Source organism: Neoarius graeffei, chromosome 4 (assembly GCF_027579695.1).
Source record: "Neoarius graeffei isolate fNeoGra1 chromosome 4, fNeoGra1.pri, whole genome shotgun sequence".
Taxonomy (NCBI): Eukaryota; Metazoa; Chordata; class Actinopteri; order Siluriformes; family Ariidae; genus Neoarius; species Neoarius graeffei.
In genome coordinates, this window is record NC_083572.1 from 86,360,017 (window position 1) to 86,379,508 (window position 19,492).

The window sequence follows — 19,492 nt, forward strand, 5'->3', positions numbered from 1 at the left end:
TATTTTCAAGACCTCGGTCACGGTATTTCACGATACAGACCCCCCCCAGCTAGTAAATAATACACACACGACGGTACTGTTCCGTCCCGGGTTATGAGAGATGCGTTACACTGATTCTGACAACATGATGACATCGTGGCTACAGCCTACCAAAAAAATAAATAAATAAAACCTTACAAATGAGTACGCCTTTTCGACCAACAGGGAACAGGTTCTTGAACCAATTCCATTCAGGATTCTTTGAACAAGAACAGAATCCGTTCTCTGTGGGTCGAAAAGGGGTAACGTCCCAGTTCGGTTATACATATACATAGGCACTAATGGAACACTGCTCAGCCAATCAAAGTAGTGAGTCTGTATATTACTGAACTGTTGTATAATTAGTTAATTAGCTGATTATAGCTGAACCAGGGGAAAATGGTGCCTTCCAGGACCACATTCAGGAACCTGTGGTGTAATATGAACGTGGCCATGTTTTGCCTCTCGTGGCTTTCCATATAGGATGCGTCATCAAAACCCTATATTCAATATCTTGAAAGAGGCTAAAGAGGAGCTCAAGAGGAGCTCATATGACTCTCTGAGCAGATCGGGTTTACTTTTCAGGTTTACTCCGTACTACATATGCAGCAGCGCAGTTGTAGCCTGCCTTGTTTGTGATTTTAAAAATAAATCATTCAATAAGCCAAAGCAATAGAGTGGAAAGTTTCAACTTATGTTTGCCTTGGATAACTTTGCCAAAAACGTGGTGGTGTATACTGATTTTTTTTCCCAGAATTTTTTTGTTGTGTGTAGGTGTAACAGATGCCAGATTGTTAATGTATCTTAGTTCCATAGGCTACATGGTGAGGGTATCTTTTGTCCTCATTGCTTGGGCCAGATCAAACCATTAAACAAGCTTAAATTATTCTTACTCTTGCCACATACATGATTTTTTTTTTCAAAACTGATGATATTCAGTTCAAACACCATTAAAAGTAATTTCAGGAATAGATCTCTTGTGTGGCGTGTAATTCACCCCTCTCATTTAAATATGGCGAACATTTTTCGGCGCGTGCTTTGCGCATCACAGACCTCGGTGATTTTAAAATGTTGATCCGGCCCTGCTCATCTCTGCCCCTTTTTTCCTGAGCACCAGGGTTTGAAACTCCAGCTATATGCCGCCACATAGTGCGCTTGTCAGTCGTCAGCAACTTTGTTGCTTCGTTCATTAACCGCAGGTTACCGTATCATTGATTTTATCTGAGCCGTTAACGAACGTTCTAAACAATTCTAACATGTTGTCAGAATGTTTATGCAGGTGCTCATGGGAGTTGTAGGCGCGTAATATTACACTGCAATGCGTTTATTATATCAGATGCCTTCAGAGAAAACTACAATTAAAATATATTGTCATACCACAAAATAAACCACCCGCCAAAGTGGCTAGTGGGACTAAAGTTATTACCCGCCAAAGCCGAATTTTACCCGCATTTGGGGGGTGGGCGGGTGCTAATGTAAAGCCCTGAAGCTCAGTAATATAAAGGACATCAACACTTTGTAAATTAATTCAGTATTGATAAATTATACAGTGAAAAATAAATACAGAATTCATAACTCTTAGTTGACAGTTTGGGAAATTGGCTATTGACTGCACCAGGCTAATTACAGATCCAGAATGCCTGACCAGTAAGCACAGAAAGTGGTATTAAAAGTGCTTTTAATATCGCTTGCAGAGTATTTTATATGGAGCATAAAGCTGTGTTGAACAGTAACAGACAAACGTTATATTGTTCAGATTTTTATGCCCACCACTTCTATTGTCATTCCACTAGCAGACTAGAACACCATGCATACCTTTCCAATGCCATCACTGATCCCCCCCCCTTTCTCTCACTCACTCTTTCCTACTGAAGCCCCAGGAAAAAAAAAAAAAGACGCTCCATGTCTAATGATTAAAAACGAATACTAAATGTTACACTGCCAAACAGATAATGTACACACAACTCCACACAACTCCTAGCATGTGCCCAGAGGCAAGTCTGTAGTAAACTTTGTGCAGGGGATGGGAGATCATCATTTCTCCTTCCATTAACGCTGTGAGAAGTACATAGGAACAAATCACTTCCTATGTTCCCATCAATATGCACACAAATTCAGATGACTCACTCCATCTTCATCTGCTATGTGAAGTCAAACCCCCACAGTACAGCACTTATCCATAACCTTTAGAATATGTCAGAAGGCAAAAAGCAGTGATTAGAGAAAGTTTTATATGTAAAAGTCTGCTCGACCCCCCCCAATACACACACACACACACACACACACACACACACACACCCTCTGTGTGATGAGTCAGAGCAGGAGGCTCTCTGAAAGCATTCTTTCGCATCTTTTCAGAAAGCAGCGCCCGCACGATCCCTACAAGCAGAAATCGTTACATGAGAAATTTCTGCATTGCGAAGGCTCATTACAGATGAATACCAGTGCTTCACTAATTCTATAATTTCAATGACAAAACACTGAACAAGCTCGAAGCACTTCTTGTGCTGCATCGATTTTCTTACTGATAGGATCATTTTTCACTTTCTTGGACATCATGCGTGCTACCATTACAGAAGCATTTTCAAATGCAAAGAATTTAAGGAGACAATTCAAATAGTTGCAGATAATTTTCATTTTCTGTTGAATTCTCAATTCTGATTTATTAATTTTGCATAACGGCACCGCTGACAGTAGTAGCTGGCTGGCTTTTAATTATGTCCTTCTTATTAGCTCGCCTGGGACGGAGTCCACCGGGGGAGAGGTATTGTTTTCGGTCGGGTTTCTTTGTTTGTAAACGATATTACGGGAAAACAGCTGGACCAATCTTCATCAAAATTTCAGGATAGATGGGTATTGGTCTCAAATAGAACCTCCAGCATTTTGAGGGTCATCCGGTCACGGTTTTTGTGGCTACTGCGTCATACACTCATATGTAAGAGTGTAACAATCACACACTGCACAAGGGGATCACCAGAACAACACTGCGCATGCGCATACACGTGTTCCGATTAAAATGGCCGGTGAGTGTATACAATTCGGTTCACCATTCGAAATAAATGGACTAGACTAAATAGATCGCTTTCAGACATGTTTATGCTTATTACAGAGGGAAAGTGCGTTCCACTGAGCTCTCGCGCCGGGCCTTTTCCAGGAAATAAGAGTTTGGGTCATGGTGACAGCGTGTGTATGTCAGCCTCGGTTCAGAGGTTTCAGTTTCGAAAACTGTAAGAGGTAAAAGTAGAATAATATAAAGCACAGACACTTGGTATATTTTACAACCCCGATTCCAAAAAAGTTGGGACAAAGTACAAATTGTAAATAAAAACAGAATTCAATAATTTACAAATCTCAAAAACTGATATTGTATTCACAATAGAACATAGACAACATATCAAATGTCGAAAGTGAGACATTTTGAAATTTCATGGCAAATATTGGCTCATTTGAAATTTCATGACAGCAACACATCTCAAAAAAGTTGGGACAGGGGCAATAAGAGGCTGGAAAAGTTAAAGGTACAAAAAAGGAACAGCTGGAGGACCAAATTGCAACTCATTAGGTCAACTGGCAATAGGTCATTAACATGACTGGGTATAAAAAGAGCATCTTGGAGTGGCAGCGGCTCTCAGAAGTAAAGATGGGAAGAGGATCACCAATCCCCATAATTCTGCGCCGACAAATAGTGGAGCAATATCACAAAGGAGTTCGACAGTGTAAAATTGCAAAGAGTTTGAACATATCATCATCTACAGTGCATAATATCATCAAAAGATTCAGAGAATCTGGAAGAATCTCTGTGCGTAAGGGTCAAGGCTGGAAAACCATACTGGGTGCCTGTGATCTTTGGACCCTTAGACGGCACTGCATCACATACAGGCATGCTTCTGGATTGGAAATCACAAAATGGGCTCAGGAATATTTCCAGAGAACATTATCTGTGAACACAATTCACCGTGCCATCCGCCGTTGCCAGCTAAAACTCGATAGTTCAAAGAAGAAGCCGTATCTAAACACGATCCAGAAGCGCAGACGTCTTCTCTGGGCCAAGGTTCATTTAAAATGGACTGTGGCAAAGTGGAAAACTGTTCTGTGGTCAGACGAATCAAAATTTGAAGTTCTTTATGGAAATCAGGGACGCCGTGTCATTCGGACTAAAGAGGAGAAGGACGACCCAAGTTATCAGTGCTCAGTTCAGAAGCCTGCATCTCTGATGGTATGGGGTTGCATTAGTGCGTGTGGCATGGGCAGCTTACACATCTGGAAAGACACCATCAATGCTGAAAGGTATATCCAAGTTCTAGAGCAACATATGCTCCCATCCAGACGACGTCTCTTTCAGGGAAGACCTTGCATTTTCCAACATGACAATGCCAAACCACATACTGCATCAATTACAGCATCATGGCTGCGTAGAAGAAGGGTCCGGGTACTGAACTGGCCAGCCTGCAGTCCAGATCTTTCACCCATAGAAAACATTTGGCGCATCATAAAACGGAAGATACGACAAAAAAGACCTAAGACAGTTGAGCAACTAGAATCCTACATTAGACAAGAATGGGTTAACATTCCTATCCCTAAACTTGAGCAACTTGTCTCCTCAGTCCCCAGACGTTTACAGACTGTTGTAAAGAGAAAAGGGGATGTCTCACAGTGGTAAACATGGCCTTGTCCCAACTTTTTTGAGATGTGTTGTTGTCATGAAATTTAAAATCACCTAATTTTTCTCTTTAAATGATGCATTTTCTCAGTTTAAACATTTGATATGTCATCTATGTTCTATTCTGAATAAAATATGGAATTTCGAAACTTCCACATCATTGCATTCCGTTTTTATTTACAATTTGTACTTTGTCCCAACTTTTTTGGAATCGGGGTTGTAAATTAATTTAAAAAGAATGCAATGTTTGGCATGGTGAAGCTTTCTGTAAGGGGATGTTTATTTAGACTACAGTCACACTACAGCTCGTGATGCTTTATTGATGAAAACGAAGCGTTTGGTGGCGATGCTTCCCCAAGCTTTGGGAAATATTCCCAAACCCATCTGTGAGTATTCGCCGCTTAGTTTACCGACAAATACATCAGCACCAAATTTCACTGCATGCATTGAAAATTTTTGTGACGTTTTTGTCCACTCACGAGGCGGAGATACACCAAAAAACAACTTGCAAAGCTCGGAGAACATTCGCCGTGTAGCACAGGATTGGTGGCGATGCTACCAATTTTTAATTGCCAAGTATTCGCAAACCCATCACCAGCTTGTAGTGTGACCGTAGCCTAAACATTTTAAAGGTGTCTACAGTGCTAGCGCTGCTTCAGAGGTCTAGATTTGTTAAGATCACCTAGCTGCTCTTAGATATAGAATGTAACATGAATGAAACATTGGATTTTTGAAAGCTTCAGCTAGCAGAATATTGTATTACCAGCACAAGAGATAGTAAACTCCAAGCTGGATAACTTAGAGGTCAGTCAACAAGCTGAGCTCAAGTTTGACTGTCTGAAATAAGAGCTTGCATTGTCACTATTTTTAATTTGAAAAGCAGTTCATCACTGGCAGGCTTTGGCAGACTGGATGTTTTCAGCTGAAGGTCTTTCACAAAACCGTGGCCCATAACAGTGACATGAGAGGAGGAGGAGGAGGAATTCCCTCATTGCTTCCAAACACTTTTGTGAGTTTGTCTTGTCCCTGTCTGTCATTCTATCCCCATGAGACACTCAGTCATCTCTCAACTCACCATTCTCTTCTCAAGTTCAACATCACTGGCCATTCCACTCTCATTGTTTGCTCTTACACTCGTAAGACTTACTGAAATGTTTATGTTTCCCCTTGCTACCTGATCTAACCTTTGAATTCTATAAAGTTCATAAACCAGCTTCAATAAGAAAAGGAAGAGGGATCATCTAACCTCCACTGGCTATCAGACAGAAATTCTGGGCACCACAGGGTGGAGGTGACAAGCCAGGAGAGGATGGAGGGTGAGATCACAGGGTTTCACCTCCATCCCCAAACAAGACTAATGAGAGAGCAGGAATACCTGCGACATAACTGTGGGTTTTATGACCCACTAATATTTCAGAGCTGTTTAAGGCACAGGTTGCCATGTGAGCTCAGGGCTAGAGTGAGCTCTCCTGTGCCCCTATCTGCTCAAGGAGGTTATGTTTTCGGGGCAGTTTGTTTGTCTGCCTCTAAGCAGGATTGCGCAAAATCTACTGACCTGATTTCCATGAAACTTGGTGGAATGGTGTAGCATGGGCCAAGGAAGAACCCATTAAATTCTAGGGCAGATCCATGAATTTAATTCTACTTTTGCTAATGTTGCGAGATACGGTATTTGGCCTTGGTGGAAGTCTACACTCAACAATACCATACACTTTAAAATCCAGGAGATGGCAGTTCAGTCACGACAAAACATAACCAATGTAGAAATATGATGACTCTATATCACAATCCGCATTCACGGGTACCAGTAATCCTCTGGGGTACACATGTAGGCACTTAATTCTAATACCTTTGGAGATATATCCAGACATATTCTATCCACATTCACTGGATATAAGCAATCACATGCTCTGATTGGCTACTCTACTATTAGGATATCCGCTCATATACCGTGAGTGAAAGTCAAAGTCCCTCTCATGCCAGAATCTGGTCTTCCCAGGCAGTCTCCTGTCCCAGTACTAATCAACTCTTTAAGGTGTGTGGGTGCAGCGCCAATCTCCATTTCGATAGCCCTTGCTTACAGTGGGGGGCTAGTCCTCTGGTAATCGCAAGAGTTTGACTTCCCCACTCGCAGCTGTATTGCAGCATGCCTTGCCAGATGGCAGTAGGTACCATTTTTATGATGGTCTTTGGTATTACCCGACCGCAAGTAGAACTCGCGATCTTCTGGTCGAAAGGCGGACATGATAACCACTAGGCCAACTCACAGTGCAATATATACCATGAGTAGAGAAAAACAAAACTACTACTTCTTCTTTAGGGTTTTTTTTGGCAGTTGGCAAACCAACTTAAAGGTGCATTACCGCCACCAAGTGAGCTGGAGCCTGGAACAGGAGATATTGAGGGGAAATAAACAATTTTTTTTAGCCATTTGTATTTCTTTTAAATACTTGATAACAAACCTGCAATTTTTTTTTTCATATACTGTGAGTAGAGAAAAACAAACTGGCAGCTTTTTTTTTATCAAGTATTTAAAAGAAACACAAATAGCTAAAACAAAATAGTTCCCCCCCCCAATATCGCCTGTTCTAGACTCCAGCCCAGTTGGTGGCAGCAATGCACCTTTAAGTTGGTTTGCCAACCGCCAAAAAAAAAAAAAAAATGAAAGAACAACACCAAAATGGCGGCGCATGTTGCTGAACCAACTTAGGACAAAATAAAAACTCTACTCGAAAACACCCCCCCCAAAAAAAAGCAACAAAATGGAATAAAATAAATAAAATAAAAAATGCAATAGCGGCACGGTGGTGTAGTGGTTAGCGCTGTCGCCTCACAGCAAGAAGGTCCGGGTTCGAGCCCCATGGCCAGCGAGGGCCTTTCTGTGTGGAGTTTGCATGTTCTCCCCATGTCCGCGTGGGTTTCCTCCGGGTGCTCCGGTTTCCCCCACAGTCCAAAGACATGCAGGTTAGGTTAACTGGTGACTCTAAATTGACCGTAGGTGTGAATGTGAGTGTGAATGGTTGTCTGTGTCTATGTGTCAGCCCTGTGATGACCTGGCGACTTGTCCAGGGTGTACCCCGCCTTTCGCCCGTAGTCAGCTGGGATAGGCTCCAGCTTGCCTGCGACCCTGTAGAACAGGATAAAGCAGCTAGAGATAATGAGATGAGATGAGAAAAATGCAATAAAAGTATTTGATGGTAAGAATGCATCTTTTTTTATTTTTCAAGAATTATTATTATCGTATTTTTCACAAACTGCTACGGTCATTTTGCCGGTTTGTTTACATTCTGAGCGGAAATTATTTTGTCACACATTTTGTATAAAGTTTGTATTTATCAAATTTGCAAATAAATAAATAAAAATGCACCATTTCTCAAAATCCAGTGAATGTGGATAGAATAAAGCAGTTATTCCACTCAATCTCGTTGTACATGGCTTATAGCTAACTCGGTGCTACGCTCCTCATCAGCTATCAGCTCATGTACGACTCGATTTCATGGAATAACTGTTAACTCAAAAGTGGTTGCGGTTGCAGATTTACATAATCATAGAAAAGTCGGCTATCGTCCTTGGAGGGCTATTAATTTTCTTGTGTGTTTTTGAATTTTTGATTAATCCAGTGATCTTGTTAAAATTTCAAGCAGTAACAATCCTAGTCTGCTATATATCAGCTTTCTCTCTCATTCTAATGTGTCTAGTTTGAAACATATACCTGAGACACTCCAGTGCTCATACGGTAAATGTTCCCTCAAACTGTGTAACAAGAAGTAAAAATAAATTGACAGGCAGACTATGGGTCCTGTAAAACATACATTACACAAGAGCAAAACTTCAGGTTCTAGGCCAAAGTTCCATGTTCTTCACTATTTAAAGCCCTGCATGACTGGAAGCCGAGGCATCTGTTATTAAACACTCCTTCAATGTAGAGGTCTCTTAAACAATCAGGTAAGTGTGGCAAATCAGACTGTGTGGGCAGGCAGGTTTTTATCGGCGAGTGTTTTTACGTCTGAGATGGAATGGTTTCAGAGGGATCCATTAGAAGCATGAAAGCTGTAGGATGAAGGAGGGCAATTACCTGTTCCTTTGTTCCGGTCCACAAAGCAGTACTTGAGCTCGTACTCGCGTAGAATATCATGCACCTCCTGCAGGAATATATATCAATCAGATTGCAGTGTTAAAATAGTCTGTAATATAGGGTTATGAGCTTGTGAATCAGGTGAGTGGACACTTGACCTTCACACCATAATGTAGTTCTTCCCCAAACTGCTGCTACAAAGTTGGAAGCAAACAATTATCTAGAATGTCTTGGTATGCTGTGGCATTACAGCTTCCCTTCAGTGGAACTAAGAGGCTCAAACCTGTTCCAGCATGACATGAAGAAATGGCCTGGCAATGTTGGAGTAGAGGAACTTGAGTGTGCTACACAGAACCCTGACCTCAGCCCCACTGAACACCTTTGGGAACCTTGATTGTACCAAAGGCCTGGAATGGACAAGGGACAATTGTTGAGAATGATGAAGGAACATTCTGGATTCAAACGATGGATTCGTGACCACTACGGGTGGTCAGACTCCTCAGACTCGGGAGGTCAAGCCTCGAATGAGTAAATGATGATGATGATGATCACCAGACATTAGTGCCTGATCTCACTAAAGCTCTTGTGGGTAAATGAACACAAATCCCACAGCTATGCTCCAAAATCTAGTGGAAAGCCTTCGCAGAAGAGAGATTATTATGACAGCAAAGGGGGACTAAATCTGGAATGGGATGCTCAGCAAGGGACATACGAGTGTGATGGTCAGGTGTCCACAAACTTTTGGCTATAAAAGAAACATTACGTAAAAATATTATAGAGAAAAGCAAAGGCTATTTTCTGAAGGACCTCATAACCCATGTAGACTACTGCATGACTGCAACATTGACCTTGATAACAAAAACACACAAAGTACTGTACTGACAATAAAAAAAAAGAATTAAATATGCATGATCACATCAAACAGAAACAACATCTATTGCATATTAACAAAAAAAAACATTTTTAATAAAATATTTTTTAAAAATATATAATGCTTAGATGGAAATTAAGAGAAAGTACAAAAAACTTTTATTTTACTTTCTATAACATGACAAAAATATATATGTTAACATTTTAACAATATTAAAAGCAATACAAAATAATAACGATAATTATGTGTGTGTTTTTGCAGCTGGGTTTCTGCTCAGCTCTCTTATATACAGTAGTAGTTTTCCATCATACTGGAACACCAATACAACCACATCACTCGTCGAGCTTTCTGACAGTTGGCTAGGTTACAACTTACACACTGATAATATTACTTGGCTGCGAGTAGCAGATAAAATATATTATTATCCATACAGGACACTTTTTCGATGGAATAAAAACATGTGTTCTATTCCCTTCTAGTGGGTTTAATTCATTTGGTTCGATAGCATGCAATATTATCATATCGCTTATCCTACGTGTATTACGTCACTCTACCCAATGGAGAACGAGCGTTGAATATGGTTTACGATATTGCATGGTTGTCAAGACAACATGACATCACACGTCGGAGATGAAAAACTTCCGCGCTAGTAAGCGACTATGAGAATTTGTAAACAAACATGGTCGCCAGGTTTGCTTCGTTAAATACGGAAGATTTTGAGAGAATTTTGAAAGAGAAAGATGCGTTGAACACCCGAAAGGAATGTGCATGTATAATAATAATAATAGCTTTTTTCATGGTATATCAGATATATTCCATTCAGCTAGCATGATACTGAACTCGTCTTTGACTCATGAGTTTGTGTGGAGTGGCTTTATGGAAGTTTTATGTATGCATTATATGTATTGAAAATCAACAAAACGTATGAGTCAAATTTTGTGTGTGTGTGTTATATGAATGAAGAGGTCTGCCTTAATTTCTGCTATATATTTGAACTTGCCTGTAAAACACTAAGCTGTTCATTTCTCACACATTATGAGTATGATAAATACATCATGCAAGGGGTAAACATAACAGGGCATGCTATGATACAAAAGTAACTAATATGACATGGTGGTGGGATACGCCTGACATAAAGCGAAGTTGATTATGTTCCTATAACAACACAGTGTTTCCCCTCCTCAACAGGACTCTGCAATCCCCCATACACACACTTTTTAAGGCCCCCCCCCAAAAAAAAGCCAGGAATGCAGGCACTAGGACCACGAAGAAAGAGCGCCTGCTCAAAAACAGGAGAGGTTGCAGGCACTAGGACCACGCAGAAACATCCACCACTCAAGCTGCCGGTTCCCCGTCCATTTTACTCTGCTCTCGTGCACTCAAAAACGATTCAAACAATTCAATTCAAACAATAGTTAGCAATGTCAGAATCCCTCGAGTGTCAAAAGATGGAGGACCTACAACTTTTTTTTTTTCAAAAAGATTGTGAGTGATGTCTTCAGACACACTCGATATTAAGTTAGCTAACGCTATGTTACGAATATTCGTAGTGAGATCAGGTTGGAATACGATATCACTTTGTAAACATCTTCCAGTTAGCTAGTCATAGAAAAGGACTTTTTTTTTTTACATGTTATTTCAAACGAGCAGTCAGTCTACTCCTGTACTTCTTCACTCAACACATAAATCAAATTAGTGATAGTCAGTGGAGAGGCGAGTGAAAAATTACAGAAAGAAGAAATAAGTTATCAGACTTTCTAATTACAATTATAAATCAATTAGAACTCACGTCATTTTAATCTCTAAATACTGGTTAAAAAAGATTTGTCAAAGAAATGTTCTATTGTAAAACAAATTGTAAAATAATTGTTCACACACCAAACCAGTAAACTTAGGGGAAACACTGCAACATCATCCCAAAGTGTTTAGCTCCTCTGATATTACAGCAATTTGCCAATAATTGAACATTTTTACTTAAAAACCAAGTGTTGCATTGTTGCAGTACAAACACATGTTCTACAAAACATTAAATAACTTTTGAGCCATTTACAATCGAGACGAGCTTTAAATTGTGTCTGAACCATGAGATTCTCCACTTTCTGAAACAACCTGAATGGTATTTTTACGATAACCAGGGCCAATTTACAGCGCATGCAATCACATGGTACAGGAACCGAAGTTTACTGGAGCTAAAGTGTCCGTGGATTGACTCGGAGCACCCGGAGGAAACCCACGCGGACACGGGGAGAACATGCAAACTCCGCACAGAAAGGCCCTCGCTGGCCACGGGGCTCGAACCCGGACCTTCTTGCTGTGAGGCGACAGCGCTAACCACTACACCACCGTGCTGCCCCAAGATCAATGTGATTCTCCTATTTTATATTAAACTTTGGTCAAATATCTGTCACATTTTGCATTTTGTGCAATTTTTTTTACCTTGCGCAATACCAGAAAAATTCAGTTGAAATCAAGCCATTTGAGGCGAATTGGTCCGCCTCTGAAAAAACTCGGCATTTGGATTTCCCGGCAAACATTGATTTTCGTGACGTCGCGTGTGGGACGCCTCCCTCTGAATCCTACGTCAGCGCTGGTTTGTTTATGAGAAAACGACCTGGTGGTTTTCTGCAAATTTCTTAAACGTTATCACGTAATTATTAAAATGGCTAACAGATGTATCATAGGAGGGTGTAGCAACACCAATCTTGATGGGATTAGTACTCATCGTTTCCCAAAAGACCGGACAATGAGAGAGAAATGGGAGCGCTTGGTCTACACAGGCTGTGCACTGAAACCGTGCAAAGCTCTCGCAGCCTGCTGGCGCTTCCGCAGGTGGCGTCACGAATCTGGCTCCAGATTCCCTTGGGATTTTTCCAGATGCGTTTTGTTATTTTATTTTTTTCTGCTGTAGACAGATGGCCTTGTGCAAAATTACCCTTCTGGATGAGTGTGTAACGGGACATACTTTCATATAAAAAAAACACGAAATTGGTCCAGAATCTGCACTTTAAGTTTTTTTTTTTAAACTGATGACTGTAACTTCACTACATTTGAAAGACAAATATCGTACTTTTCACTCCACTACATTTCTGTCAAGATCCTCGTTACTTGTTACTATGAAGCAGCTTTGAAAGTGAATTGTTTTTTTCTTTTCTTTTCTAAAACATGATTGTTTTTTTTCGCAGGTGACACTGAGACAGCCTATCAGTAATCACTAGGGTCACGTCATGTCACGTCACGTCCATAGACTGTATAAAATCAAGTTCAGTGATTTCTCAGCAGTGTTATTTAACACGATCAGTTGATGGCAGAATGGAAGAAGGTGGTTCTTCTGAGGTATGCACGCACCCATGGCCATACACCCATGTTTCAGTTTTCTGAAAGGATTAAAGATTCGTTTCATTTTAAATGTTTGCTTTGATTAAACTGATAAAAGATATTAAAGGAACAGTCCACCGTACTTCCATAATGAAATATGCTCTTATCTGAATTGAGACGAGCTGCTCCGTACCTCTCCGAGCTTTGCGCGACCTCCCAGTCAGTCAGACGCAGTCAGACGCGCTGTCACTCCTGTTAGCGATGTAGCTAGGCTCAGCATGGCCAATGGTATTTTTTGGGGCTGTAATTAGATGCGACCAAACTCTTCCGCGTTTTTCCTGTTTGCATAGGTTTATATGACCAGTGATATGAAACAAGTTCAGTTACACAAATTGAAACGTGGCGATTTTCTATGCTATGGAAAGTCCGCACTATAATGACAGGCGTACTAACACCTTCTGCGCGCTTCGGCACCGCATTGATACCTTCACCTCTCGGAGCTCCATATCAATGTGCTGCCGAAGCGCGCAGAAGGTGTTAGTACGCCTGTCATTATAGTGCGGACTTTCCATAGCATAGAAAATCGCCACGTTTCAATTTGTGTAACTGAACTTGTTTCATATCACTGGTCATATAAACCTATGCAAACAGGAAAAACGCGGAAGAGTTTGGTCGCATCTAACTACAGCCCCAAAAAATACCGTTGGCCATGCTGAGCCTAGCTACATTGCTAACAGGAGTGACAGCGCGTCTGACTGCGTCTGACTGACTGGGAGGTCGCGCAAAGCTCGGAGAGGTACGGAGCAGCTCGTCTCAATTCAGATAAGAGCATATTTCATTATGGAAGTACGGTGGACTGTTCCTTTAAAGTGTGTGTGGTGGTTGAGTTTCAGTTGATGAGGAACTTACAGGACAATATAAATTAGGATTCGTCTAAATTAGCATGTAGAAACACATCTATGTCCTGATCGGCTGGATGTTGGTGAAGTGTACATGAGTGATAACTGCTGAGGAGTATGTGTAAAGTAAAGAAACGTATTTCTGCCACGCCAGAAAAAGAAAAATGGATCAGTCAGTATCACGTTATAATGTGAAAAGTTTATTGCTATAAGAAGACATTTTCATGTTATGACATCATACAAACTCATCACAAGAAACCTTTCTTGTTATATCAATATACTAGTTATCTTTTTATAACATGATAAATTATTGTTACAACATAACTCGTTTCATATCATGACCTGATCAGTTGCGAATCATTACTGTTAGAGCTGGGACTTGAGCTCAGCCAAAATTTAGCCAGACACACCAAACAAACAACAGGACAAAGGATTTTGTAAGGGATTAGTGGCAGGCTGCCAGGTCGCTCCATTGTGTGTAGCTGTCGATGTAGATTTTAAAAGTAAATTACACAGGGAAATGAATACTTAAGTCTGAGTGAAAAATACTGTGGCGAGTGTGCGTGGAAGAAGAGTCTGGAGACAAAAATCTCAGTTTCTCAGTCGTTAGCCTGTGCTACTTGCTCTTGATAGCACTGGCTTAACCGCTTTATTAGCATTCGCTAACACTACTGATGAATGCTACACCGGCTAGAAGGCCACTAAATACCATACCCCTTCCAGTCACAGTGGTCAGCGCCAAACAAAGCTTAACACTCTCTCGATTACATTCATTATGTCTTATATTAGATATGGTTATTTTTTCTTTTTAATCAGACATCTAGTTTTAGGTTTGTTTACCTGACATGTTTCGACGTACGTAACTGTCGTCTTCCTCAGAGTGTCACCGGATGTTGTTGGTGACGCATCTTATCAGCTGATGTTTCCGAAGGCATGACCCTGGTTTGACAGGTCAGTCACGTCTTCTGCTGTCTGTTCGTCCCCTGCAAGATGGCACTCCAGGTATGGGAGAGCATGTATGCTCCCTCATCCCGGTTGATGGTCCTCGGGCTTCGCTTTCGGATCTCCATGGCCTCCCTGATCCAGAAGATAATAAACATCAGCGCTGGATCAGGGAGGCCATGGAGATCTGAAAGCGAAGCCCGAGGACCATCAACCGGGATGAGGGAGCATACATGCTCTCCTATACCTGGAGTGCCATCTTGCAGGGGATGAACAGACAGTAGAAGACGTGACCGACCTGTCAAACCAGACAGGAAGGTCATGCCTTCGGAAACATCAGCTGATAAGATGCGTCACCAACAACATCCGGTGACACTCTGAGGAAGACGACAGTTACGTACGTCGAAACATGTCAGGTAAACAAACCTAAACATGCGCTACGTTCACACTGCAAGGCTTAATGCTCAATTCCGATTTTTTTGTGAAATCCGATTTTTTTGTGAGGTCGTTCACATTAACAAATATATGCGACTTGTATGTGATCCTCAGTATGAACGAAAAGCGACCTAAAAGTGTTCCGCATGCGCATTGCAGGATACGACGACGTCACACGCAGTGAGCATGGCCAGTGTTTACGGAAGTAAAACCACCCGGTTGCGGTATGACCCATCCAATCTAGCTTGAATAGCTGTATCCCCCCAAATGGAAATCAGCTCCCTAACCTCTGCGTCCTTCCATTGAGAAGATTCAGAACCTTCACAGCCCGAAGCGTCCCTCGCATTGATGTCATGCGCCATGTTGTTGTAACTTTTTTTGAGAGACCCGCCGCCTACTTCAGCGCAGAATAGTGACGTTTGTGGCTTGTTGATGACGTGTAAGTCGGATGAATGCGACCTGGCGGTTCAGACTGAAGTCGCATATGAAAAGATCGGATAGGAATTGGAATTAGGACCACATATCCAAACGGCCTGGGTCGGATTTGAAAAAAAAAATCGGATCTGTGTCGTTCATATTGTCAATAAAAGATCGGATACAGGTCACATATGGGCGAAAAGATCGGATTTGAGTCACTTCAGCCTGCAGTGTGAACGTAGCCTAGATGTCTGATTAAAAAGAAAAAAATAATTAAAGCTTAACACTATTTAAACGCACAACATAACTGCAATAACTTTCTACACAAACGGCAAATTAAACGACACAAACATCAACACAAAGTCCAAACACTTACAGTCCCATGGCAGTGAAACCCAGAACTGTCTGTCCCGTGCGACCGCCCGGGTCGCGGTTAAGCTAGTGTTGGCCTTCGAGAAGGCCTATAGGGATAAATTTTTGGTCCCTCTCGCTATAAATCAAAATCTGATTGGTTAATTTGTGTGTCACTTCCTACATAAACATACACTGCCATGGCTTTCTGTCCCGGCAATGAAGTCCGAACCAGTGAGTGAGGCAGCTCTAAACTCTTCCCAGCCTAAAGACAACAAACAAACAAACAAAATCTCATTGGATAACTCAATTTTAATGTTTTTAAGACAGTAACCCTTTCATTTCTGAAGCAAATTTGATAGAAAATGAGGCCAAATTAAAATAAGAAGAGAATAATTATAATGAAATTATGAAAGAATTAAAGAAATTAAATATCACATTTGAAATGCTGGTATGTATGGGCCTTCTCTGAAGGCCTAGAAGGCCCTGACGATTCTTCTCTGAACCTCATACCTTATGTTTTACGTTGCAACAAGATTACACCTTGCAACAAGGTAATTTTATATTAATAGGCTATAACGTGAAACTCGTGTCTGAATGAGGAAACAGTGTATGGAGAAGAGATCAACTATAGAGTATGGCTCATTTACATGATCTGATAGTATTGCTTCATGCTTGGGTTGAGGCATTCAGCTGTTACTGAGTACGATGGATGACACTGTAATAAGTGCGCGGACACTAAAAAGAGGAGACCACTTCCGCCTGAGACCAACTTATCTCCTTTTACGTTAAACGTTTCATGTTATAACAAAGTTATCATGTTTTAACATCAAACATTTCAGTTCATAACAAGATACAAGTTTTTTGTTATAACGTGATTTTGTTCCCCGAGGCAAGATCTACCCAAAACATCGATCAGAACTGAAATCGCTTGATAAATGAGAGAGGAGATACAATTCTAGTCAGAAGAAAATGTGTTAAGTTGACCGAATGACTAATTTGTGAGCAAAAAGCTGACAATACAATGACCAAGTTTTGTGCAGAAGGTCTAGTTCTTTCAAATCTAACAATCAGAACTGAAATCCATTGAGAACTGAGGGAGGAGATACAATTTAACTGAAAATAAACAAAGTTGTAAACAAATTGTTTACAACAGGAAAATCAACAAACAATTGACCAACTTTTGTTCCTCAAAGGAAGCTAACCAAAAACATCGATCAGAACTGGAATCGGATGAGAAACGAGAGAGGAGATACAATTCTAGTGAGAGGCCTGGAAAATTTGTTAATTTGACCTAATTACTAACTTGTTAGCAAAAAATTTGACAAAACAACGACCAAGTTTTGTGTGGAGTAATGAGTTCTTTCAAACAAAACAATCGGAACGGAAATCGATGGAGAACTGATGCAGAAGATACAATTTAACCCTTTGGGGTCGAGAGCTTCGCTGACGAAGCTTGGCAGGTTTAGAATGAGTAGGTCGTATATTGAGATAAATATTTTCATGAGTTTATCATCATACAAGCATGATAAACATATTGTCAGAAACTTTATACTTTACACTTTCCTATGTGCCCACTGCCAAATAATAATATCATTTTTAAATGACCTAAATTAGATGAAACATAAAACTTGTCACCTTACTCAGTCACACCAGAGTCAGAGCGCTGAGCGCACTTACACATTCATAAAAGACTATTCACATGGTCACGGCATGATAATCACTTTCATCCTTTCAGTTTTGATTGGTTTCTCTTTCACCATAGGAACGCCCCCCGTAAACAGGATAAAATCTGTCAGACATAGTTCAGGTTATTTGGAGGTAAAACTTGTTGTGAGATGGCACGTGGATTTTATGCGCTTCGGATGATTCAGGACAGCAATTCAATTCATGATTCAGGACAGAGATTCAATTTCAGGACAGCGAATCAATTCAAGCTTGAGAACTGTGACACTGATGATGAGCGGTGCCTTTTTTTAACTTCAACTCGATCCAGCCAAAGATCAACTTGAGTAAGTGTAAATATTTCTTCTATTCCTGATGAGCAGATCGGTTGATATGTGTGCGCTGCAGTGCATACACAGGAAAAAATTACTGAGCAATTTTTCCAGAGTTAAAAGTATTTTCCTCAAAATAGTTAATTTTGCTCCATTTTGAGTTTAGAGAGTAAAATGTGGAGTCGGAGTGGGAGCAAAATTACAGAGTAATTGTGTAACAGAGTAGGTTGAGGCTCTGAACTGAGTAAAATAGTACAAGAGTTAATTTCAAGATGCACTGAATAGAGTCAAATACCAAAATAAAGTCAAATAACAGATAAATCAAGATGCTGTAAAAATCACTTTTAGAACTCTGTTGGAATGTGTGAAAAAAACATGACCTTACCCACTGTGACTTGACCTGATGGGATTAAGAGATGGTAGCAGGAGGGGTTTTCACTCATCTCACTGAATGGAATGGAAATTTTTACCCTTCTCACTGAATACCCCTCCCACTGCCAACCCTTTATCCCAAAACAACAGGACATACATTTTTTGATGGCCAGTTAATTGTCCAAATCAGTGGAGCAGATTTAAGTTTATGTGCTTGATCCATTCCTAAGACTGAACAGAATCACCTCAAGTGATCAAAATGGTTCGACACAATGGGTAAGGTCATGTTTTTTCACACATTCCAACACAGTTCTAAAACTGATTTTTACATGTTTATGTATGTTTTTTTTTAAGTACAATCATCATAACATACATCCTACATGGATATTATTGTAGCTGAATACAAAAAAAAAAAAGTCATATGACTTTGAAAATACTGCTTAGATTTGTTGAACTTGACGACAAAATCAGAGCATGCCAAAAGCATTAGAATGCCAGAAAATACCCTCGGACCCCAGGAGGGTTAACTGAATTGCGGATGACGGACAACGGACACCACGCCATGGCAATAGCTCGTCGGTCTTATGGCTAGATGAGCCAACAATCTGGCAGTATACATTTTTATGATGTATATAATGGAGAGGTGGTGATTTTACTTGGGTGAAGATTTAAAAGAGTGTGGTGTGGTTGAATTTCAGTTTACAGGGGGCTGACAGAGGGAGGAAGAGAGAGAGAGATGATGTGATGAGTGGTGTGATGAGTGGTGTTCCCTGAACAAGGTTGGCAAACATGTGAAGGGTCTTTACTTATCCTCCGTCATGCTTTTAACACACAATTAAGACCTAAAGCAGTGAGACGTCTTGCTTTAATTACCAGGTTGTTCCAAGTGTTTGCTCTTTAGAATGCTCTTCTCTACAACTGGCAGCTCCCTACACACACACACACACACACACCCTCCTAGTCTCCATTAGTGCAGAGCCTTAATGTTGAAGTAATGTTCATACATTAAAGCGTCAGTGCTGTAGATATGTAAATTATGTAAATCAATCAGTATAAACCAAAGTCCGTCAAATACAGATTCCACTGTGTGCTACAGATCTTTATCACACACACAAAACTCTTCCTGCTACCTTTTAAGGA

The 19,492-nt window shown here is 40.7% G+C and overlaps 1 protein-coding gene across 3 annotated transcripts in view; it reads right to left on the reverse strand.

The window, feature by feature from the left end:
• raver2 (ribonucleoprotein, PTB-binding 2) overlaps positions 1–19,492 on the reverse strand; it is a 271,860-nt gene that overhangs the window by 229,748 nt on the left and 22,620 nt on the right. For all 3 annotated transcript variants that reach the window (XM_060919929.1, XM_060919928.1, XM_060919927.1), the window contains exon 2: positions 8,754–8,820. In XM_060919929.1, coding sequence (XP_060775912.1) covers positions 8,754–8,820 — 67 coding nt within the window. The remainder of the gene's footprint in view (positions 1–8,753; positions 8,821–19,492) is intronic.